The sequence below is a fragment of the Triturus cristatus genome, chromosome 6, assembly GCF_964204655.1.
Source record: "Triturus cristatus chromosome 6, aTriCri1.1, whole genome shotgun sequence".
Taxonomy (NCBI): Eukaryota; Metazoa; Chordata; class Amphibia; order Caudata; family Salamandridae; genus Triturus; species Triturus cristatus.
In genome coordinates, this window is record NC_140589.1 from 1724630381 (window position 1) to 1724655762 (window position 25382).

A 25382-nucleotide genomic window follows, 5' to 3' on the forward strand; every position below is an offset into this window, starting at 1 on the left:
AGAGTGGAGTAGTGTAAAGTGGAGTGCTGTATAGTGCAGTGGCATAGACTGAAGTCACATAGAGTGGAATAGCGTAGAGCGGAGTGGCATAGAGTGGAGTGGCATCGAGTGCAATACCGTAGAGTGGAGTGGCATAGACTGGGGTGGATTAGAGTGGAACAGGGTAGAGTGGAGTAGCGTAGAGTGGAGTAGCGTAGAGTGGAGTGACATAGAGTGCAGTGGCATAAAGTGGAGTGACAGAGTGGAGTGGCGTAGAGTTGAAAAGCGTATAGTGGAGCGGCATAAAGTAGAGTGAAGTAGAGTGGAGTGGCGTACAGTGGATCCGTACAGTGGAATACTATAAAGAGGAGTGACGTGGACTAGAGTGAAATGGCATAGAGTGGAGTAGCTTAGAGTGGACTAGGGTAGAGTGGAATAGCGTAGAGTGGAGTGGTATAGAGTGGAGTGACGTATAGTGCAATGGCGTGCAGTGAAGTAAAGCAGAATTGCGTAGAGTGGAGTGGCATAGAATAGAATAGCGTAGAGTGAAGTGGTGTATAGTATAGTGGCATAGAGTGGAATAGCGTAGATTGGAGTATCATAGAGTGGAGTGGCTTGTAGTGGAATGGTGTACAGTAGAGTGGTGTAGAGTGGAGTTGTGTAGAGTTGAATACTGTAGAGTGGATTGGCGTGAAGTGGAGTGGCATAGAGTGGCGTGGACCCAGCTCTACTCATCTTTCTACATCACCAGGAACTCATGGACCACCGCGGACACCGCCGCAGGTACGCAACAACACAACACAACACACGGCCTGACACCGGTTCCAAATACACATCAGACACCCAAGGGGGGACAGGGACACATCCACAAAGGCACCCACACATCACCCCCTGCCACAAAGTCACCCCGCTGCATCCTGAACACACAGCTACCGCCACCATGCAGCAATGTCCTGGTCACGTCACCGCAGTGGGGAACACCAGCAAATACATGCGCACAATGCAGAAGGCAGTGCCAGTGCCAGGCATGGGCAGGACACAAAGACCACAGGGACACACCCACTCCCACCACACACTAGCACACCCCATGAAGGCACATGACATGTGCTCCTCCTGTGCACACCATGCACAACAACAAGCCAGGGCAATACACACCCTGCACCACACAACAAACAATCATGGAGACACACACTGCAGGAGTGGCTGCACAGGAACACACAACACACAGCACAGTAGCACAGGGCCAGGGAAATACACACAACACCACACTCAGGGAAATATCAATGAGGACAAGCAACAAATGAACACATGCAAGGAATCAACATTCAAATGGACACACAGCCTGCACAGTCACACATACATACAACTACCCCACAGGAGCACACCAGCAGCACTACACACAGAGTCCATCTACACACCTTAGGACTGACAAACACCAGTAAGAACCTACACACATACCCCCCTCACACCAGCAGCACACAACACCAGTGCCAAACACACTGAAGGCTGGCAATACTTGACAGACAATACACACACAAACAACCACACACCCTGGGCTCAGACACAGACATAACACACACACACAGGGATGCCACCACAAAAGTGGAAACAAGTGCAATAGACAAAAAAAAACATAGCCCAACGGAAACACACACAGAGCCACAACAACAACAACAGACATGCCCTGTGCAGCTAAACTGGGGAAAGGCAATGGGAGCACAGACACAACATGAGTGCACAACCCCATCACCCAGGAAAAATGCACAGACAACATACCACAACACACACAAGAAGTGCACCATCACAGAACAACACAGCCACAGCAAACAAATAACAGATGCACAGGCAGAACAATCACATAGCAAACACAGCACAACATCAGGGGATGCACACCAGGCAATCACAAGGCAACATACACACACTGCACTGTATGGACAACAAGCGGTGTGTGCACACCAAGCATACCAGACACACACAGACATCATTGACAGAACAGCAACCCACACAACACCACACAGCACAGCATAAAGACAACAGCACACCCAGGAAGTGAAGCAAAAACACAAACAACACACATACATATAACACAACACCCAATAGATGCACAAGTTTGGGGCACAAAGGTGGAAACTTGACCACAGGACTGGGCAGCACACACAGTTGAACTGCATAGGAGCAACCATGACTGACAAACAGCACCAGAACATCGCACATGACCCATTGGGGAAATGCCCTGAATGACACATTGACCCTGGACAAAGAACTGCACCACAAAGCACAGTGGCACAAATTAAGTCATGGAGAGGCACACACACATACAAAGCAAGAGGACAGCTCACACCAAAGTGAAGTGTACTGCATGTCAGAAGGGGACATTGCAGGAGTGTACCATGCACAAAGAGAGGGAGTGCAGACTCACAATGGGTAGGCAGCTGAAGCACAGATAGGGGATGGCATGACAACACACACAACATGCCACACTGGAGGCAAGAAGGCACCATGTGACAGCAAGGCATGAGAAAACACAACCAGAATGGCAGTGTGGAGGAGCAGGTCTGCACAGTCCCCACAAACAGCCACCAGACACATGGATGTGCAACAAAACACAACACTGACTTGCCAGTGACACTCTCTTCATACTCACAAGTGACAAAACCAACAAGTAGGAGTCACACAGAACTGTAAGAACACACCAACACACTGCACAGTGCACAACACACAACTCACACATGGGCATACAACCACATCCACAGGGATGAACAATCAAACCAACAGGCACACAACTACTGGGTAACACATGTGTGTAGTTGACATTGCAGAGGCATGTACACATCAGCACTCCCCACAAACTCACCCTTTTCACACTGCACACTACCTGGCCATCCAAGAGCACAAATGGAAACTAAGCCATGGGACTGGGATGACTGGCCATCACAAGATGACCACACACATACACCACTGGGCACACATAAAGGAAGAACACACATACAGGATGATCCTGGACAGCCTGCCTGCAATACTGTGTGCAGAAACCCACTCTGTGCTGGCAGTGACCCCCCCGACATGTGTACAATAGAGCCAACATGAACTAATCAAGTAAATGACTACTGCTAACCATTCGAAATTTACACTATTGTCACCACAAGTATCTTGGTCAAGAAGAAATTAAGACCCTGTCAGCCCTGAAGAAAAGAGAGTAAGTTAGCCCAAACATTGACCATGTTGAAGTGCCACACAGACCATGTGGCACAGTAAACCATTTACACACAGCAAATTAACTTTATTCAGTAAGGACACTGACAAAATAGACAACAGGAGAAACTGTCTTTATTCACATAGTGCACAGAAAGGTACCATGAGAAGAGAAGAGCAAGGCACAAGACGGAGAGCATGTCCATGAGAAGCTGCACAGGCAGGGGGCACTCAGCAGTGAACGACAAGGCCAGTGGGCAGGACAAAGTGCAGACTGAGTCCATAAGAAGCTGCACAGGCAGGGGGCAAAACACAAGGCCAGTGGCCAGTCCAAGGTGCTGACTGAGTCCATGAGAAGCTGCACAGGCAGGGGGCACACAGCAGTGAACGACAAGGCCAGTGGGCAGGACAAAGTGCAGACCGAGTCCATGAGAAGCTGCACAGGGAAGGGTCCAACACAGCGAATAGCAACAGGGCCAGTGGCCAGTCCAGGGTACAGACGGAGTCCATGAGAAGCTGCACAGGCAGGGGACACACAGCAGTGAACGACAAGGCCAGTGGGCAGGACAAAGTGCAGACTGAGTCCATGAGAAGCTGCACAGGGAAGGGTCCAACACAGCAAAGAGCAACAGGGCCAGTGGCCAGTCCAGGGTGCAGACTGAGTCCATGAGAAGCGGCACAGGGAAGGGTTTAACACAGCAGTGAACGACAAGGCCAGTGGGCAGGACAAAGTGCAGACTTAGTCCATGAGGAGCTGCTCAGTCAGGGGGCAACAATGTGCAGTACAGGCCCACTTGTGTGAGAGACAGGTGTGTGAGGGTGACTAACACTCAGACTTGGCTGTCAGGCGGACTGGGAGCTGGCTGTGTCTTGGGGACTGTTGGGGCACTTGGGGGAGAGAGCGGAACAGCTGAGGTAGAGCTATCAGTGGCTTGGCAAGCCGGAGGGCTGCTTGGACCAGGTGGTGTAGTGGCACGTGGAGGCGGAGACATGCAGACGGGAGTCACGGTGTGGCTGGGAGATTGTGGAGGGGTGCCCTTCCACTTCTTGGGGATCCTAAATGGCTTGCCTGACTTTGGATCAATGGGAAGTGGTGTGGGCACCGCAGGCACACTCACCACCACTGCTGCAGCAGGTGCAGGTGCTGGAAGCCACACTGGTGATGTGCTGGACCCAGCGGAACACTTTGCCTTGCTTCGCCTCTGCCCCCTTCCCCTGTTTACTAGGTGTTACCCCTACAGTGCCCTCCGGGCCCCTGCTTCACTGGGCTTGGAATGGGAGTTGAGGTGGTTGGTGATACTGCCTTGGAGCCCTTCCTAGGTGTACCCTTGGCATGCACCACCTCCTTGGTGGGCACAGACACTGTACGATTATCTTTGCGTGATGCTTTAGGGGCAGGAGAGTCCTTTGATGGGGATGCCACTGAGGCATGTGTGCCTGAGGTCTGCTGCTTTGCTATTTGTCCACAGGTGTCGCCTGACGGGCTTTTCTCCCTATGCTCTGGTGTGCCTCTGGTCTTCTGTGGGGATGGTGGCTGTGCCCGGGACCGCTTGGGTTGCTGCTGCTGTGTGCTCCGTGTGCTGTATCGTGACTTTGATGTATGTGTACCGTGGTCACTATCGTCAGACGTGGCCACTGCCCGGGGGTGGACAAAGGGACTGGAGCTGGACTGTGAGTATGTGACTGTTGCAGGGCAGACGTCACTGTTGATGACAAAGCCTGGACTGTCTGGTGCAGCCCACCCACGTCGGAATGTATGCCCTCCATGAAAGCAACCACCTGGGAATTTCTTGTCGTGGTCAAGGAAGGCATTGAGGAGAGCTGTCTGGCCTACACACAGTTGGCGCAAAAGGTCCACAAACTCAGCACTGATAGCAGCAGGGGGGACAGGGGCAGGGGCAGCGGTGTCAGGGGTGAAGGACACTCTTCCCCTCTTACTCCCCCCCTCTTACTGAGGCGGACACGGGCAGCACCAGAGGAAGTGGCTGGGAGGGTGGGCAATGGCCGCTGTGTGGTGGAAATCGATGCAGAGTCCCCGTTCCCTGTGCCCTCCAACATGGATGCTTCTCCGTTGGCATCGGATGATGTGGTCTCAGGCTGGGATTCCTCCAGCAGACTCCTGTCCCCCTCTGAGGCGCTGGTGACATCTCTGTCACTGGACTCCTGGGCAGCTGTGGTGCCAGTTTCACCCCCACTGGTGTCCGTCTCCTGTCCCTCTGTAACCACAGGTGATGCTGCATGGGAGAGAGAGATGTAGGGTCAGGTCAGTGGCAGCAACAGAACAAACATATGCAAGCAATGCATGACAAAAGTTGACCAAATCTACATGTTGCACACCACCCTGTGCAATCACATCATGGAAACTCACTACATTGACTCAAGCAGTGCGTGGACACAGGATACTCGGGCATGAGTGAGCCATGTGATGACCACACAGCACAAAACCCTGCTTGTGGCTCTGTTCAAACAGACACACAACTAGTTCTGAGCACACCTAGTGACATGATGGGGGCACACTACTTGTTGCCAATGACAGAACTGGATGGAACAGGAGTGGACAACACAGACCCAGTCTACAACATGACAGTCCACAATGGACATTAGCCCATGCCACCCACCATGTTGTACCTTGGGGACAATATAATGCTGCACATTGCTGTAAGATGTGTAGGCCTCCACAATATGGGTGCATGCAATGGACGCATTTATGTACGCACAGTCAGATTGGGCACACTGCCGTTCCCTCCCGTGGGATTCCCAAGACTACACCAATGCAGAAGAAACCTGAAGAGCACAACTCAGAATGTAATGTGAAGGCACAGCATCCAAATCACCTTTGTAAGTACAGGTAGAGCAAATGCATGCACCCAGGCCAGCAGCCACTTACATGCCACAGCATCACACTACCAACATCACAGAGGCCAGCGCTGGCACAGGCTCAGTACACATGTAGCCACTCCCAGCCAAATTCAGACTCCCCAAATGCTCACCCCTGGCTTGCTGCTGATGCTCCTTCAAATGTGCATCCAGCTCAGGCTGTGTCACCGCCAAGATGCACCCCATTAGTGGTGTCATACTGCGCCGTGCCAGACGCCCAGTGTGAGGAAGCAGCCCCAAGGTCATCTCCCCACATTCTTTTCCAGCTGGCTGATGTCGTACCTTCGCTGCACTGGCCCTCCACACGGCCTTACGCTGGTGTACCTTGAGCTGCAGGCATGGGAACAAGAGTGGGAAATGATCAGTGATACAGTGCCATGTAACGACATCTATCAGTATAGCAGCAAGATACAAAATCATCACATATCAAACAAAATTGGCAATCAGAGACTATAGTACAGCTCACATGGGACACCTGCATGGAAAAAGCTGATGTTAAAGCATGCAGGTGTGAGGGGGATAACAGTCCCTGCACATCTCACGCACATGCCGGATGTCAGCGCTGAAACACCCATGTAGCCTGCTGTGAGAGGTTGGCCTGGTATATGATGTTCACTAGTTAAAGTGACCACCTTGTACCATGCCAAGCAACCCTTATGGTGTGGTTGTAAGTCAACCTTTTCGGACTAGCTGCCCTAGTGGTAGCGTAGGCTAAGCAGTCTTTCAGGCTAAAATCGTTTTGGCGTGTTAAGCAAGCTGTTTTACCATATGTAACCCCCCTTTATACCAATGAAAGGACACCACACAGATATATATTCAAAATATATATGTATTTATTACTCAAAGTATCCCCTAGACTCTTTATGAGCACAGGAGCACAAATCGTTAAACAAGAAAGTATCACAATATACAGAAGTTGCACTTTATATGGATGGGCCCTGGTGGCCACTCAAACCATATACTAAAATAGTGGTATAAGTACCACGACTAGGAAAGGAACAAGGCCTAGGGCCTCTAGAATCGCTGGGCCTACAAGGAGCTAACTTCAGTTAGTGACCAGGAGGTCCACGGGTCGCGTGTGCAGTGAGGAAAGTTACATGCAGGCTCCCATAGGTTTTCAATGGGTGCGTAAAAGTTCAAAAGTTACTGCTAAAAGGGTCTTCTGGTTGAACTACGAAATCAAGACTTCAGTTCTAAACATTAGAGATGTTACTCTACACTTGTGCACTGGAGTGCCAGCTTTACCTCACCCACAGGAAGCGGGTGCATAGGTCTCGAAGTGCGTCGGGATTCGTCTATCTGTTCAATGGAGCCTGATGGCAAAGGTGCTGCAGGCGGCCGGTCCAGAAGAGATGCGGTGGATCCAAGGGTGGATCGGAGTTGTAGAAGACCTGTAAGCAGACGGGACAGTGTTCACAGTCACTAGCCAGTGACCAGCGTGGCACCAGGTAGGTACCAGGCGATGTCGGGTGCAAACAGGTGAAGAGGTGTAGCTTGTCTCCGCAGCCACGTGGTCCCTGAAGGTCGACGACGTCCAGGAGTCGGCTCACGAGCTGTCCCACACAGGTTCTCGCTGTCGGCAGTGTCGGCGACTCGAAGGAAGCAAACAAGCCTTGGCAAAAGCAGGAGTCACAGAAATTGAAGAAAGCTGTTTACTCTGACCAGCAAGGTCAGAGGGGCTGCTCCTTTGGAGGGAAGCAGGGGCCAGTCTGGAGCAACCAGACCAGCCTCATAGTTTTCAGGGTTGGTTGCCAAGATGGCCACTAGCCAACAGGCCAGGGTCCGGTTAGGCGCGTCGAGTTGCAAAGTGCAGAGGGGCCCCACGCAGATCGTGGAGATGCTGGAGGGCTCACCTTTGGTGCAGATGCTGCTCGGTTGTTGGGCTTCTCAGGTCCCAAAGCACAACTTGGAGGGAGCCTCTGTTGTCGCGCTTGCAGCTTGTCGAGTGTCTTCCAAGATGGCTGGCTCCACGTGTCTCGGTGCCTCCACAGGTTCCTTCTTTGCAGGGGCTCTGGATCGGGCGGTGAGAGGTCTGGAGGTCCAGTTCTTGTCGGTCTCTTGGCTTGGGCACCGGTGGGAGGCGGCGGCAAAGCAGACGTCGATTCGCTGGTTGGTGCTTGTGTTAGCAAGATGGCCACTCCCTGACCATAGGGGAGAATTCCTTCAGTCCTCTGTGCAGCAGAGCGTCGAAGTTCCCGTCTTCTTCTTTGTTTCAAGTTGATTCCAGGATCTCTGAAGTCTTAGGACACAGCTCCTACCTTTAAGCGGATTCTAGGGGCCGGACTACCTGCTAGGTCCCTCCCTAAGGGTGGGACCAGGAAGGGGGGTGGTTACACCCCCAATCCTTTGTCCAGCTCGCCCCAGGTCCGGGGCTGGTGTGCCCCAGGACCGGTTTGAACTGGCATATGCACCGAGGCTCCTTGTGAGCCTCAGGCATGTCTGATTCTATTCAAGCCCTACCTGACCAATACACAAAATCCTGTCTGGGGTGGTGCTCGCACCTCCCCTGGCAGGAAACCCTTTGTCCACGTCTCCCAAGCTGGAAGGACTCCCAGCAGCAGGAGGGCAGACTTGTGTCTGTGGTGGCAGCGTCCATTTTGTGGAGCTGAGGCTATGTCGGATTTTACCCGGGTTTCAGGTTCTGTACATGTCGTGTCCCTCTAGAATGGTGGAATGCTAACCCCGTCGCCAGAATTGGCGAGGGGTTAGTATTCCAATTCATATGACACCTTACTCGACATGTTTTGATAAAGCCAAACCAAAGATAGCATTTAACCGCGAGGTTCATAATGCACTTAAGAGTATATGGTATGGCGATATCTGGAAATGGTAGAAGGAAGTTGTTCCGACCACTTCAGACAGGCTCAGCTCACGCCAGAGCACCATCTCACATGAAACCAAGCACTCTGCCTTCTGGATTGTTAAGGCCTGCCATAGGAGTGACTTATAGGTTAACATGTGTCCCATTTAAGGTTAGGTATAGGTATACTACACCTAAGTAAGAGGTGGATACACCAACTTACCCGAGCTGAGTGATCAGCCAGTTGTGTCAAATTGCTAGGCCAGGCCAGGGGTGGCACAATACATGCTTCAGCCCCTGGTAGGCCTTAGATACACCAATGCCCTGGGTACCTAGTGTACACTGGTACAGGGGCTCACAGGGTGATCCAATTCCAATTGGTTATGCACCTAAAGTGCATAGTGTCAATTAAGTAGAGAGAACAGCAGGCTGGGCGTCTGATTAGCAGGCCCACAGCCTCAATATGTCAAAAACCAGTGAAGCAAAAAGCAAAAATTTGGGGTGACCATAGGATAGCAGACCCTACTCTCCTACACAACCCCCCCCCCCAAACGCAGGGACATTAAACTAGCCTTGATCAGTCTCGTCTTCATGTCCTAAGTGGAAGTACCTGGAGAGACCATCTGCATTCCCATGGTCTGTACCTGGCCGGTGCTCCACTGTAAAGTCCATCCCCTGTAGGGAAATGGACCACCTAAGCAGTTTTGGGTTTTCACCCTTCATCTGATTTAGCCACAAGAGGGGCTTATGGTCGGTCTGAATCTTGAAGTGAGTGCCAAACAAGTATGGCCTCAGCTTCTTCAGGGCCCACACCACAGCAAAGGCCTCCCTCTCAATAGCTGACCAATTCTTCTCTCTGGGGGTCAACCTTCTGCTAATAAAAGCAATGGGTTGGTCTTGACCATCTACATTAAGTTGTGACAGCACAGCTCCCACACCCAACTCAGAAGCATCTGTTTGGACAATAAACTCTTTTGAGTAGTCAGGACTTTTCAGGATAGGTGCAGAGCACATGGCCTTCTTCAGGTCATCAAATGCCTTTTGACAGCTTACTGTCCACTGAACCTTTTTGGGCATCTTCTTGGATGTAAGATCATTAAGAGGAGTCACAATGGACCCATAGTTCTTAACAAACTTCCTGTAGTACCCAGTCAAGCCCAAGAAAGCTCGAACTTGAGTCTGGGTGGTTGGAGGAGACCAGTCCTTGATGGATTGTATCTTACTCTCCAGTGGTTGAACTTGGCCTCCACCTACAAGGTGGCCCAAGTACACAACCTTACTCTGCCCTATCTGGCACTTAGTAGCCTTGATAGTGAGGCCTGCCTTTTGCAGAGCCTCAAGTACCTTCTTCAGGTGGTTCAGGTGATCCTCCCAGGTGGAGCTAAAGACAGCAATGTCATCAAGATATGCTGCACAAAAGTCATCCAACCCAGTAAGGACTTGATTCACCAACCTTTGGAAGGTGGCAGGTGCATTCTTCAGACCAAAGGGCATCACCAAAAATTGGTAGTGTCCTCCTGGGGTTGAAAATGCTGTTTTGGCCTTAGACTCCTCAGCTAACCTGATTTGCCAATAGCCAGCTGTCAAATCAAATGTGCTCAAAAACTTAGCAGAAGCCAGTTTATCTATGAGCTCATCTGCCCTTGGAATAGGATGTGCATCTGTCCTATTGACAGCATTGAGTCCTCTGTAATCCACACAGAACCTCATCTCTCTCTTGCCATCTTTGGTGTGAGGCTTGGGGACCAGAACCAATGGGCTAGCCCAAGGGCTCTCTGAGGGCTCAATGACACCCAGTTCCAGCATTGTGTGTACCTCAGCCTTTATACAGTCCCTGACATGGTCAGGTTGTCTGTAAAGTTTGTTCTTTACAGGAAGACTGTCACCAGTGTCCACCACATGGGTACACCAGTCAGTTTGACTAGGTATCAGTGAGAACATATGCTGAAATGATTGTAGGACTTGTCTACATTCAATTTGCTGATGCTCAGTGAGGTCACTCCTTCAACTGAACCATCTTCAGGGTTCTGAGACAACAGGTCTGGGAGAGGGTCACTCTCTTCCTTCTGTCCCTCATCTGTAGCCATGAGCAAGCTCATGTCTGCCCTGTCAACATATGCTTTTAACCTGTTAACATGGAGTACCCTGTGGGGACTCCTGGGAGTGCCTAGGTCCACCAAGTAGGTAACCTCTCCCGTCTTTTCCAGGATTGTATGGGGTCCAGACCATTTGTCTTGGAGTGCTGCTGGGGCCACTGGCTCCAACACCCATACCTTCTATCCTGGCTGAAACTCAACCAAGACAGCCTTTTGGTCATGCCAAGCTTTCTGTAAGGCCTGGCTTGCCTCAAGGTTTTTGGATGCCTTCTCCATGTACTCAGCCATCCTGGAGCGGAGACCAAGTACATAGTCCACTATGTCTTGTTGAGGCTTTTTGAGAGGTAACTCCCATCCTTCCCTCACCAGACATAGGGGGCCTCTTACAGGGTGCCCAAACAACAATTCAAAGGGGCTGTAGCCAACTCCTTTTTGTGGGACCTCTCTGTAAGCAAACAGAAGGCAGGGTAGAAGGATGTCCCATCTTCGCCTGAGCTTTTCAGGTAATCCTTTGATCATACCCTTTAGGGTCTTGTTGAATCTCTCAACAAGCCCATTGCATTGTGGGTGATAAGGGGTGGTGAACTTGTAGTTGACACCACATTCCTTCCACATAGCTGTCAAGTATCCTGACATGAAGTTGGTACCTCTGTCAGAAACCACCTCCTTAGGAAACCCCACTCTGGAGAATACTCCCAGCAGGGCCCTGGCCACAACAGGAGCTGTTGTGGTCCTAAGGGGAATTGCCTCTGGATACCTGGTGGCATGATCCACTACCACCAATATAAATCTGTGCCCAGATGCAGTGGGGGGATCCATGGGACCCACTATATCTATTCCCACTCTTTCAAAGGGAACCCCCACCACAGGTAGTGGTATTAGGGGGGCCTTTGTTGTGCCACCTGATTTGCCACTGGCTTGGCAGGTCACACAGGAGCGACAAAACTCCTTGGTATCTTCATTCATGTGAGGCTAGTGAAAGTGAGGGACAAGCCTGTCCCAAGTCTTTTTCTGGCCTAAGTGTCCTGCTAGAGGAATATAATGGGCCAAGGTAAGAAGGAAGCCCCTAAATTGCAGAGGTATAACCAACCTTCTGGTTGCACCAGGTTTTGGGTCTCTAGCCTCTGAATAAAGGAGCCCATCATCCCAATACACTTTATGGGTACCTTGAGCATTCCCAGCAGCCTCAGCAGCAGCCAGCTGTCTGAGGGGTTCAAGAGATGGACAGGATAACTGAGCCTGCCCCAAGTCAGCCCTGGAAGGTCCCCCTGTCCCCAGAAACTCAACCTGGTCAGGTTCAAGCTCTTCAGGGACAGTTCCTCCAGGGTTCTCTAGATCATCCTCCTGGGAAGACTGATCATCACTTGGAGGCAGGGGGGAAGGCACAGCCTTAACCCTCCTGTTCTTCTTCTTGGTAGGTGCTTGGTCCATTGTTCCAGGATCCAAGACCTGAGGTTCAGTAAGGCACTTTTTGGCCTGTGACCTGGTCACAGCAAGGACATGTGGTGATATACCTAACATCTCTGCATGTGTCCTGTACTCCACTTCTGACCATAGAGAACTCTCTAGGTCATTGCCCAACAAACATTCTACTGGGAGGTCTGCACTAACCACAACCCTTTTGAGGCCAGTTACCCCTCCCCATGAGAAGTTAACAATAGCCACACTATGAGAAGTAGTGGCATTGCTGGCATTGGTCACCAGGTAATTCTCACCTGGTATGTACTGTCCAGGATCCACAAAGCCTGGTGTCACCATAGTGACACTGGCACATGTGTCCCTGTAGGCTTGAGCCACTTTTGTATTAATCAATGGAGTTTGTCTGTACTTGCCCAGATTACTGGGGCTCACAGTCAGGGACAAATCCATGTCCCCATCACAGATCAAGACTGCCTGTGTAAGGGTTCTGTCTAAGTCAGAATCTCCTTCAGTTCCCATAGTGATTCCCACTACACCCTTTGTCTGGGGACCAAGACTGCTAACAGTAGTACTGGGAGCAGGTGCCTTAGGGGCGACAGTGTTGGGGGCTCCACCCTTCTTACAATCACTAGTCCAGTGAGTTGTATTCTTGCAAGATTTGCACCAGGGTTTCTTTGGACCTTCTTTCTTCTTCCCTTTAGGTTGTTGGGACCCACCTTCGTTAGTACTAGTTTGGGGCCCTGTTGAAGACTTCTGGTCTTTGGATTTCTGATCACCCTTTTGGTCTGTTTTCTTCTGATCACCCCCTTGGCCCTGGTTCTGGTTCTTTTGCTTAACCCTGGTTCTGACCCATTTGTCTGCCTTCTTTCCCAATTCTTGGGGAGAGGTCAGATCTGAGTCAACCAAGTGTTGATGCCGTTGCTGGTTTTGACAGTTATTTAAAATCTGTTCTCTCATCATCAAATTGTACAATCCTGTATAATCAGACACCTTACTTCCCAGCAACCAACCCTCCAAAGCCTTAGTGGCACATTCAATATATTCAGACCAGTCCTGAGTCTGTGTCTTCTGGGTATCTCTGAACATTAACCTGTACTGTTCAGTGGTTAAGCCTAACCCATCAACCAGGACACTCTTCAGGGCTCTGTAGTTTCTGACATCCTCCTCTCTAACAGTGAGGAGTCTATCTCTGCTTCTACCTTCAAAGGAGAGCCATAAGATTGCTGCCCACTGGTCTTCAGGAACCTGCTGCACTTTGCAGGCTCTCTCAAGAGCAGTCATCCACTTGTGGATATCATACCCACTTTTGTAGGGGGGCACAACCTTGGACAGGTTCCTATTATCAAAGACCCTATCTTTGTCCCTAGGGCCAATGCTGCCACCAGTGGGTATAGACCCACCCTCTCTAGGTTGCCTAGCCTTGCTCAATTTCTCTTCCATCAGGGCTACTTCTAGCTCCTGTCTCCTGATCCTCAGCTGGGCTTCCTTCATTCTGGCCTCATGCTCCCTCCTCTGAGGGCTGGTCATCCTTCTTCTGGAGTGACCTTGAGAGCCTCTAGAGGCATGAGAGGTATTAGAGTCACCTGAGTGATTCCTCTGTCTCCCAAACCCCTGGTTAAGTCCACTAGGGAGATTCAATGGGGTGAACCCATTGTCAGTCCCAAGTAGTCTTAAGTTAGCTGAGCCAGGTATAGCACCTGGCACTGGGCTATTTCTCCCATCAGAACTACCACTACTATCAGACTCACCCCCTTTGTCATCCCTGTCCCTATGCTGATCCTCATCATCTGTAGTCTGATTCTCAACTAAGGGGCGACTGTCAGAAAGGGGTACTTCAGTAGCATCTTCAGAAGGAGGGCCTCCTGTTCCAGTCCCTGAGGGGTCTAACTGGGAGGCTTTCTTGAGAGCTCTCTGATGTTCATCAGCTTGTAAGAGTTCTCTGAGTTCAGCAGATGTAGGGTTTCTGGGCTGTTTAAGGCCCCTGATATTAGCCAACTGCCTGAGCTCATTCTGGTTCAGGGTAGCAAAGATGGATGGTGCCCTCTGGGGGTCACTCTCGACAGAGATGGGTACGTTGGACCCCTCTGCCCCAGCCATTGCTCTTAAGTGTGGGTGGATGTGTTGCAACTACCTACACTTGGGTTTTCCTACTAAACCTATCTAGTAGTTGTAGTCAGGGTGTGCTACTCCCTTTGCTCTACAACAACTAAGTTCAGTAGAACTTAAGTATATAACTAATCTTGTTTTATATGTACCTAAAGGTACCTGTATGATCTTTTAATTGGTAACAAAGAGATTACAGAGGTAAAACACAGCAAGCTCAAATCCAACCGCTGCTCACCAATGTGAGAAGTTGGCCTGGTATATGATGTTCACTAGTTAAAGTGACCACCTTGTACCATGCCAAGCAACCCTTATGGTGTGGTTGTAAGTCAACCTTTTCGGACTAGCTGCCCTAGTGGTAGCGTAGGCTAAGCAGTCTTTCAGGCTAAACTCGTTTTGGCGTGCTAAGCAAGCTGTTTTACCATATGTAACCCCCCTTTATACCAATGAAAGGACACCACACAGATATATATTCAAAATATATATGTATTTATTACTCAAAGTATCCCCTAGACTCTTTATGAGCACAGGAGCACAAATCGTTAAACAAGAAAGTATCACAATATACAGAAGTTGCACTTTATCTGGATGGGCCCTGGTGGCCACTCAAACCATATACTAAAATAGTGGTATAAGTACCACGACTAGGAAAGGAACAAGGCCTAGGGCCTCTAGAATCGCTGGGCCTACAAGGAGCTAACTTCAGTTAGTGACCAGGAGGTCCACGGGTCGCGTGTGCAGTGAGGAAAGTTACACGCGGGCTCCCATAGGTTTTCAATGGGTGTGTAAAAGTTCAAAACTTACTGCTAAAAGGGTCTTCTGGTTGAACTACGAAATCAAGACTTCAGTTCTAAACATTAGAGATGTTACTCTACACTTGTGCACCGGAGTGCCAGCTTTACCTCACCCACAGGAAGCGGGTGCATAGGTCTCGAAGTGCGTCGGGATTCGTCTATCTGTTCAATGGAGCCTGATGGCAAAGGTGCTGCAGGCGGCCGGTCCAGAAGAGATGCGGTGGATCCAAGGGTGGATCAGAGTTGTAGAAGACCTGTAAGCAGAGGGGACAGTGTTCACAGTCACTAGCCAGTGACCAGAGTGGCACCAGGTAGGTACCAGGCGATGTCGGGTGCAAACAGGTGAAGAGGTGTAGCTTGTCTCCGCAGCCACGTGGTCCCTGAAGGTCGACGATGTCCAGGAGTTGGCTCACGAACTGTCCCACGCAGGTTCTCACTGTCGGCAGTGTCGGCGACTCGAAGGAAGCAAACAAGCCTTGGCAAAAGCAGGAGTCGCAGGAATTGAAGAAAGCTGTTTACTCTGACCAGCAATGTCAGAGGGGCTGCTCCTTTGGAGGGAAGCAGGGGCCAGTCTGGAGCAACCAGACCAGTGTCGTAGTTTTCAAAGTTGGTCGCCAAGATGGCCACTAGCCAACGGGCCAGGGTCCGGTTAGGCGCATCGAGTTGCAAAGTGCAGAGGGGCCCCACGCAGATCGTGGAGATGCTGGAGGGCTCACCTTTGGTGCAGATGCTGCTCGGGTGTTGGGCTTCTCAGGTCCCAAAGCACAACTTGGAGGGAGCCTCTGTTGTTGCGCTTGCAGCTTGTTGAGTGTCTTCCAAGATGGCTGGCTCCACGTGTCTCAGTGCCTCCACGGGTTCCTTCTTTGCAGGGGCTGTGGATCGGGCGGTGAGAGGTCTGGAGGTCCAGTTCTTGTCGGTCTCTGGGCTCGGGCTCGGGCTCCGGCGGGAGGCGGCGGCAAAGCAGACGTCGATTCGCTGGTTGGTGCTTGCGTTAGCAAGATGGTCACTCCCTGACCATAGGGGAGAATTCCTTCAGTCCTCTGTGCAGCAGAGTGTCGAAGTTCCCGTCTTCTTCTTTGTTTCAAGTTGATTCCAGGATGTCTGAAGTCTTAGGACACAGCTCCTACCTTTAAGCGGATTCTAGGGGCCGGACTACCTGCTAGGTCCCTCCCTAAGGGTGGGACCAGGAAGGGGGGTGGTTACACCCCCAATCCTTTGTCCAGCTCGCCCCAGGTCCGGGGCTGGTGTGCCCCAGGATCGGTTTGAACTGGCATATGCACCGAGGCTCCTTGTGAGCCTCAGGCATGTCTGATTCTATTCAAGCCCTACCTGACTAATACACAAAATCCTGTCTGGGGTGGTGCTCGCACCTCCCCTGGCAGTAAACCCTTTGTCCACGTCTCCCAAGCTGGAAGGACTCCCAGCAGCAGGAGGGCAGACTTGTGTCTGTGGTGGCAGCGTCCATTTTGTGGAGCTGAGGCTATGTCGGATTTTACCCGGGTTTCAGGTTCTGTACATGTCGTGTCCCTCTAGAAGGGTGGAATGCTAACCCCGTCGCCAGAATTAGCGAGGGGTTAGTATTCCAATTCGTATGACACCTTACTCGACATGTTTTGATAAAGCCAAACCAAAGATAGCATTTAACCGCGAGGTTCATAATGCACTCAAGAGTATATGGTATGGCGATATCTGGAAACGGTAGAAGGAAGTTGTTCCGACCACTGCAGACAGGCTCAGCTCACGCCAGAGCACCATCTCACATGAAACCAAGCACTCTGCCTTCAGGATTGTTAAGGCCTGCCATAGGAGTGACTGATAGGTTAACATGTGTCCCATTTAAGGTTAGGTATAGGTATACTACACCTAAGTAAGAGGTGGATACACCAACTTACCCCAGCTGAGTGATCAGCCAGTTGTGTCAAATTGCTAGGCCAGGCCAGGGGTGGCACAATACATGCTTCAGCCCCTGGTAGGCCTTAGATACACCAATGCCCTGGGTACCTAGTGTACACTGGTATAGGGGCTCACAGGGTGATCCAATTCCAATTGGTTATGCACCTAAAGTGCATAGTGTCAATTTAGTAGAGAGAACAGCAGGCTGGGGGTCTGATTAGCAGGCCCACAGCCTCAATATGTCAAAAACCAGTGAAGCAAAAAGCTAAAATTTGGGGTGACCATAGGATAGCAGACCCTACTCTCCTACACATGCCCACACTCTAGTCCATTTTTGGCTTGAGCAACACATACATCACATGTCAACCTGTGTTTGGGGGTGGACTCACTGTGTCCACGACTGCGCAGCCAGCAATGTCCCTGTCCTGTGACTAGTTGAACGTTTCCTGGTGGTCACATTGAGGGACATGATCACACAAATATAAAATGCCATTCACAAGGGCAGTTGTGTGCAAAATACAGTATGAAAAAACTGATGTCATATTCTGTAAGTTGAGTGAGGTGTCCTTGTCTTTGTAGGCGGGGACTGTGCAGGCCAGCTGGGCTCACACTGAGAAGGACTACAGGGGCACACACAGCCATCCAGCCAACTAATCACTGTCCTGACTACAGCATGAACAACCTTCTGTGTCACTGTATGGCTGACAACACAACACAGGTCACTCATACATACATGTGCAGGGAGGGAAAGCTGGGATATTGGGTACACACACCCTCCCACTGGAGACAGCATGTCAGGCAGTGCATGACACTACCCCACACTCCCAGGCACATACTGCATCAGTCCAACTACAGGTGTGGCCCCCCTGTCCTAGACCACCACTGTTTCTAGACTTATCACGACATTTGGGGCACCATATAGCCTTGGGTACTGTGTGAGCACCTCGTCCACCAGGACCTCAAGCTCCGCGCTCATGAAGGGACTGGCACGGATCTTCTCGGTCCTTGCCCTCACTATGGACGTGAGACAACAGTGGCAGAATTTGGTGGTGAGGGTTCTCAGGCAGCAGCCCCTGGAGGCAGCAACAGGTGAGGGGTCTCAGGCAGCAGTCCCTGGAGGCAGCAGCAGGTGATGTGTCTCAGGCAGCAGTTCCTGGAGACAGCAGCAGGTGAGGGTTCTCAGGCAGCAATCCCTGGAGGCAGCAGCAGGTGAGGGGTCTCAGGCAACAGTCCCTGGAGGCAGCAGCAGGTGAGGGGTCTCAGGCAGCAGTCCCTGGAGGCAGCAGCAGGTGATGGTTCTCAGGCAGCAGTCCCTGGAGGCAGCAGCAGGTGAGGGGTCTCAGGCAGCAGTCCCTTGAGGCAGCAGCAGGTGAGGGGTCTCAGGCAGCAGGCTCTGGGAGCAGTGGAAATGTGAGGCTCACTCCCACACATATAAAGCCCCCTGGGGTCGTTTCAAAGGTGCAAAGTTGCAGCAATTGGTGGTCCAGGTCTGCCTCTTTCAAATGCATCCAATGACCGCCTCCGCGGTGGCGGAGCACGCCTACCGCGATCTTCAAAATTGCATCATGCCACCGCAATCATGGCTCCCATTGGCTGTATGGGCATGCTCCATGGCGGTAACACAACGCAGGGGCCCGGGGTGTGCTACCGCGATGGTGCATCTTTCAAATGCATCCAATGACCACCTTCGCGGTGGCGGAGCACGCTTACCGCGATCTTCAAAATTGCATCATGTCACCGCAATCATTGCTCCCATTGGCTGTATGGGCATGCTCCATGGCGGTGACACAACGCAGGGGCCTGGGGTGCGCTACCGCGATGGTGCATCTTTCAAATGCATCCAATGACCGCCTCCGCGGTGGCGGAGCACGCCTACCACGATCTTCAAAATTGCATCATGCCACCGCATTCATGGCTCCCATTGGCTGTAAAGGCATGCTCCATGGCGGTGACACAACGCAGGGGTCCGTGGTGCGCTACCGCACTTTTGGCGGTGGAGTATGCCAACCGCCATTTCCCCATGTCTCCATGCCTATCACTACCGCACTTGTGTGAATGGGGGTGCTGGTGACACACCGCCGGGGCCAGGTGGTAGCTACCGCGATTTGGGTGCCATACATTGACATGAGGCTCCACCATTAAGGCGGCGGAGCATGCCAACCGCCATTTCCCCATGTCTCCATGCCCATCACTACCGCACTTGTGTGAATGGGGGTGCTGGTGACACACCGCCGGGGCCAGGTGGTAGCTACCGCGATTTGGGTGCCATACATTGACACGAGGCTCCCCAATTCAGGTGGCAGAGCATGCCAACCGCCATTTCCCCATGTCTCCATGCCTGTCACTACCAAATAGCAAAGGCACAGGAGCCCACCATACAAATGTAACTCTATTCCTCATATGTTTTAGGCATTTTCAACACCCATATCGTCTTATCCAAAGAAAGTTCCACGTCAATCAATTATTCACGTTGCTGTAGATTGTTCAAAAATTATTTTTATTTCTTTATGGAATTCAGCAGCCGACGCGCGTTTCACCCCACTTAGGGCTTCTTCAAGTCTGCAAATCATATATAAAAACATATATTAAAATATATGTAAAAATTATAAGAGTATATACAACATCATCTTTAAGCAACAATGAGTTGCATATTTCAATCACACAAAGGGGCCGATTTCGATCCTGTATTTTTTTTCCCGTACCACTCGTATCCGTATTTTTTTCCGTACCAATCATACAAGTCATGTCCGACCTGTGAAGTACGATTTGTACGTGAAAAAGTACATATGGGCGCTTTGAAACCTACGGGTGATTTATGCGCCTTATAAATGCCAATACATACATACATACATACGGATCGGCCTGATCCGTACGAATCGTATCGGGAAAAGTTGTACGAGACGGACCCGGATACTTTAACGTACGAATCGTAAAAATACAGTCCGAGCGTACAAGTACGATCCGGACCGGCTTTCCGATTTACGATTCGTACGGAAAACGTCCCGTACACAGGGATTGACTTTACCCGCTATGAACAAAAGTTTGTACGCACCGTACCCCCAGCGTGTATGTACGGTGCGTACCCCCAGCACGTATGTACGGTGCGTATCCCCAGCGCGTATGTACGCACCGTACCCCCAGCGCGTATGTACGGTGCGTACCCCCAGTGCGTATGTACGGTGCGTACCCCCAGCGTGTATTTACGGTGCGTACCCCCAGCGCGTATGTATGCACCGTACCCCCAGCACGTATGTACGGTGCGTACCCCCAGCGTGTATGTACGCACCGTACCCCCAGCACGTACACGCTGGGGGTACGGTGCATACATGTATATTCTCAACACTCTGTCTTTTTTTTATTATTATTATCCTATTCTAATCTATTGAATTGTTGTCTCTTGTAAAATGCCTAGTAAATTATTATCTCTGGTATACAGATCTAATTAAAAGTCGTGTTACTATTCTACCTTGGCTATTCTTTTAAAACAAATAATTTCACATATACTTTGCGTCAGTATTAGTCTCGCCATTTTTCATGTGAATTTCATTCTAATTTGTGCTCCAAACAGAACCATCTTATACAAACTAATTTAAAAATCCCCATGCTGCTAAAAAGCAACAAATACCAATATTATTCTGTAACATTGTATCTATTAGTTACATGCGGTTGCTCCCGCCGATCGAACTCCAGATATGTCTTTCTCATATTTATAAAAACCAACCTTTCAATACCAATCGCCAGAATATTTCAGTAACGAGTAAGTCCGCATATGGCATGACTTTCTCCAAACAGATATGTCTCTCTCATATTTATAAAAACCAACCGCACAATACCAATCACTAGTATATTTCAATAGCGAGTAAGTCAGCATATAATATGACTTTCTCCAAACATGTTTACAAGCCTCGTCTTCCGATATTGATAGTGTTGTCCAAACCCCAATTCTTTTAAACAAAAGGGAAACTCCTTGTATTTAGGACTCACCAAGTACTTCTTCAAACTTCGCGGCGTCCTAATGTCCCAAGTTCCGGTTTTCGCATACCCAACGCTATCCATTCCATTTTTGTAACGTAAGGACGTCCAAAGTTAGAGAACAGAGAGAAAGGACAATGCTGCCTCAAGTGCTAGTTATCTGTTACGAATGTGGCGGCCATCTTGGAGCTCATAGACATGGCATTATCAGTTCCTCTTAGCAATATACGAAATATGTAGCCTTTCATCTTCCCAACCACGCATCTTGTCACAAATAGATTATTACTAACAATATTTCAATTGTATACAGAATCATTTCTCAATTTTTTGGCCAATTAACATCATTTACTTTAGACATTGATGTAGGACATATTTATATTGCATAGTTGCTTATAAAGCACGTGATACTTTTTGCAAAAAAAAACTATACTCTCTAAGTGGTCTATCACTTTGATTTGTATATCAAGGTAATGCTCGTTATTTTCCTTTTAGCATTGATTTCCTCCAGGATATTAATTAATACACCCTTTGCATGTACAATATACCTCCTCTAATATATGTACACTAATAATGTATGCATGACTTCTGAAAGCATATTATAATTTGAAGTATTCATGGAACATTATGTAAGTATAATATGTTCAATTCTCATTTATGGTCACAAATCCTCCTTAGGTAGAGTTCATAGTACTTCTATCCTGTAACAACTACTCTGACCTGATTGTCTGCGTTATCACAGTGAACATGCTCTCCATCATAGGAATTCGAAGAATTCCTTGTCCACATTAATTACCTGTTCTACAGCCCGTAGGGAAAAAATTCCATTTACTTTCAATTTGCCGTAATCTGAATTTTCTATTTCCACCTCTTTGACCTACTTGTACGACATCTATACCATGAAATCCTATATTGATATTCTCCGTATTCTTGTGCATGGTATTAAAATGTACTGCAAGGGGATATTGCGTATTGTTATTCCTTATGGCCCTCATATGCTCTTGTATTCTTTACTTGAGGGGTCTTATAGTACTCCCAATATAGATTTTACTACAGATACATTTAATACAATATACCACATATGTCGTATTATAATTGATAACATGTTTTATCATATATTTTTTAGAGGTATTGTATCTGAACTCCATTAAGGCGGCGGAGCATGCCAACCGCCATTTCCCCATGTCTCCATGCCTATCACTACCGCACTTGTGTGAATGGGGGTGCTGGTGACACACCGCCGGGGCCAGGCGGTAGCTACCATGATTTGGGTGCCATACATTGACACGAGGCTCCGCCAATAAGGTGGCGGAGCATGCCAACCGCCATTTTGCCATGTCTCTATGCCTATCGCTACCGCACTTGTGTGAATGGGGGTGCTGGTGACACACCGCCGGGGCCAGGCGGTAGCTACCGTGATTTGGGAGCCATACAATGGCAATGGCCATCTGTCCAACATCAACAGTGCACAGTGCCAAAATGTTCAAAGGCACATCATTGTGCACACGATGCCAATGCTCAATTCACTCCACTGATGGCTACACATGCCATGTTTGTGTGTGTGTAATGTAGATTTGCCTGTACCCACTCACATGTCACTTATGTATTTGATGTTGGTGTAGGCAGGACAGTGTTGTTCTGGACTGTACAATATGTACACATGTCAATGTGTTGAGGTCCAGTGGCAATCACAGCGATGCTCGTCTCAATGAATGATGATCTATTTAGCATTGCCTCTCATGTCTGCTCATGAACATATTCATCATTCCAGCGCCGAATGTGGTCATTGTGTGGTGGATGTGTGCCAGGTTGCAATGATGCATTAAGGTGTGCAGGTACAGCAGCTAGGTATGAGACAGTGGTTTTGATTAGTTACATATATCCTGGATGCTATACTCCCAGGCGTGCCCATGTGAACTGTGGCCATATCCCTATGTGCATTCACATTGACCAAGGTGGTGTTTGAGGTACTTGTCTTGTGTAAGTTGACACGTGTGCCCTTTGTGTAGCTGAAGGTGTCACTCCATGTCAGCTGGTCTGTTAGTCACTATAGATGTCAGTGATTGTTGTGGTTGTGTCATCCAGAACGTAATATGCTGTGCAAATCTCATGAAGTATTGCATTGACATGTGTCCACTATCATCTCCAAAAGGAGGAGGCCAAATTTGACTTGTCACTTGACGCTGCTGGATGACATGGAGGATGTTGCGATCATATGTAAATGCTGCCTGGACAGAGCCAGCCTGAAAACCCTTTGTGATCTGTTGGAGCCCCACCTGCAGCCCCGCATATCCAACAGCTTTCACCCCTACTTATAAGGTGATGGCAGCCCTGCATTTTTTTGCCACTGGATCGTTCCAGGAGACTGTGGCCAGCGCTGGTGGGATGTCACAACCTATTTTCAGCATGGTGCTGCGTGATGTACTGTCCGCCATGATGCTATACAAGGTCAGAAACATCCATTTCCTCAGGGGTGCTGAATTGCCAGCTGTGAAGGGAGAGTTCTATCCCCTTGGACACATCCCCAATGTTGTTGGGGCCATTGATTGCACCCATGTCGGTCTTGTGCCACCACAGGCAAGTGAGCACATATACCGCAATCGCAAGCATTACCACTCCATCAATGTGCAGGTGGTGTGCCTGGTAGATATGACCATCTTGCAGGTGTGTGCCAAATTCCCAGGCTCGGCCCATGACTCCTACATCCTGCAGAACAGCATAGTGCCCCATCTGATGGCTAATCTTCTTCCTGAGCGTGCATGGATTGTGGGTGAGTATGCCTAGTCATGTGGCGTGCTGTGTGTGTGACCTGCTGCCCTGAGCCTCAGCGAGGTTGCAATGTCTATTTGTGCTTGTCATACCTAGGTGACTGTGCATATCCCAACCGTCCCTGGTTGCTGAGCCCACTGCGGAATCCCAGGTCCCCGGCTGAAGTCCGCTACAATGAGGCCCATGGGAGGACACGTTGTGTGGTGGAGCGTACTTTTGGTCTGCTCAAGTCACGTTTCCGCTGCCTGGACAGGACCGGAGGTGCACTGGCATACTTGCCTGGGAAGGTGTGTCAGATTGTTGTGGCATGCTGCATGCTCAACAACCTAGCCATTCGCAAGGAGATTCTCCTGCTCCTGGATGATGGTGAGGACCCAAGGCCCCAGCCTGCAAACCAAGCCGTGTCCAGTGATGAGGACAGTGGAGAGGAGGAAGGTGTTGACCTGTGTGAACAGCTCATCACCCGCTACTTCACTTGACGGTGGGTGTCAATGTGCAACATTCCCATTGTCTGATTATATTGCTGTTGTCATGAAGGGGCCTGTGAGAATTGTAGCATCAGCCAATTGTAGACTCAGTGGTGGTTGGAAATGTTTCTGGGACATGTCATTCGGGGACATCTACAGGACGTGTATGTTGACACTTGTTGGCCATTGTGACATGTGCATGTTGGGTTATCCTGGTGGTAGGTGTTGTGTGATGTCTGTGATGCCACACCCAGACCAGTGACAGTTGTTCTGTTGTGTTTCCATAGGTGCCTTTGACTTATCCTTGCCTACATACAGCCCATTCTCCTGGTACATTGTGATCATGTTGAAGACTGTGCATCCTGCAATAAACACGGAGCGGACACGCCAACATGTGTTTGAGAAAATTTTATTTACAATGGTGAGCTGCGAGGTGGGTGTACATTTCCATCGCGGGGTGGGGTGGAGCAGTGAGTTGACAGTTGTGGTAGATGAGATAGTTGAGTAGTCACCACATTGCTGTGGTGACCCAGTCCAACAGATAGATGCCATTCACAAGGCAGTGTGGGGAAGGACAGTCCAAAATGTCAATGCAGTTGTGGAGAGTTTTCCCATCATGGCTGGCTCCGTGACTGGCGTCTGGCAGGTGCTTGGCCTCCAGATACTTCCAGGGTCTTCTTAGGATGGCCCCTTCATTGTTTGGCAGGGGGGGGCCTGCTGCAGTGCCAGTGGGGTCTGAGGACTCACCCCTCTCTGTGGGCGCAGGGGAGGATGGTGAACTGTCATCGTGTGGCCCACCAGAGGGAGGAGGAGGTGTTGTCTGTGGCGCATGCCTGTCCCTCAGTACCGCCACTTGCTGGCCCAAGAGGTCCACGATTTGTCCCATGCGGTTGTCGATGGACCTCATCAGCAGGATGAGCTTGTGCAATAATTGGTCCGACCGGCCCGTTTGTCCCTGGGCCTGTTCGTATGCACCCAGGACTCTGGCGATGTGTTCCAGAGAGTGGGTCCCAGCCTCCTGGTG

General features: G+C 50.0%; 1 protein-coding gene across 1 annotated transcript; it reads right to left on the minus strand.

The window, feature by feature from the left end:
• Positions 1–3299: 3299 nt before the first annotated feature.
• On the minus strand, positions 3300–21213 carry LOC146821877 (uncharacterized). The gene is made up of 3 exons (XM_085612953.1): positions 21138–21213; positions 6162–6378; positions 3300–5405 (listed from the first exon to the last, which is right to left on the minus strand). Exons 1-3 carry the CDS (start codon positions 21207–21209, stop codon positions 5002–5004), a joined length of 693 nt encoding a protein of 230 aa, XP_085469079.1. The 5' UTR covers positions 21210–21213; the 3' UTR covers positions 3300–5001.
• Positions 21214–25382: the final 4169 nt, after the last annotated feature.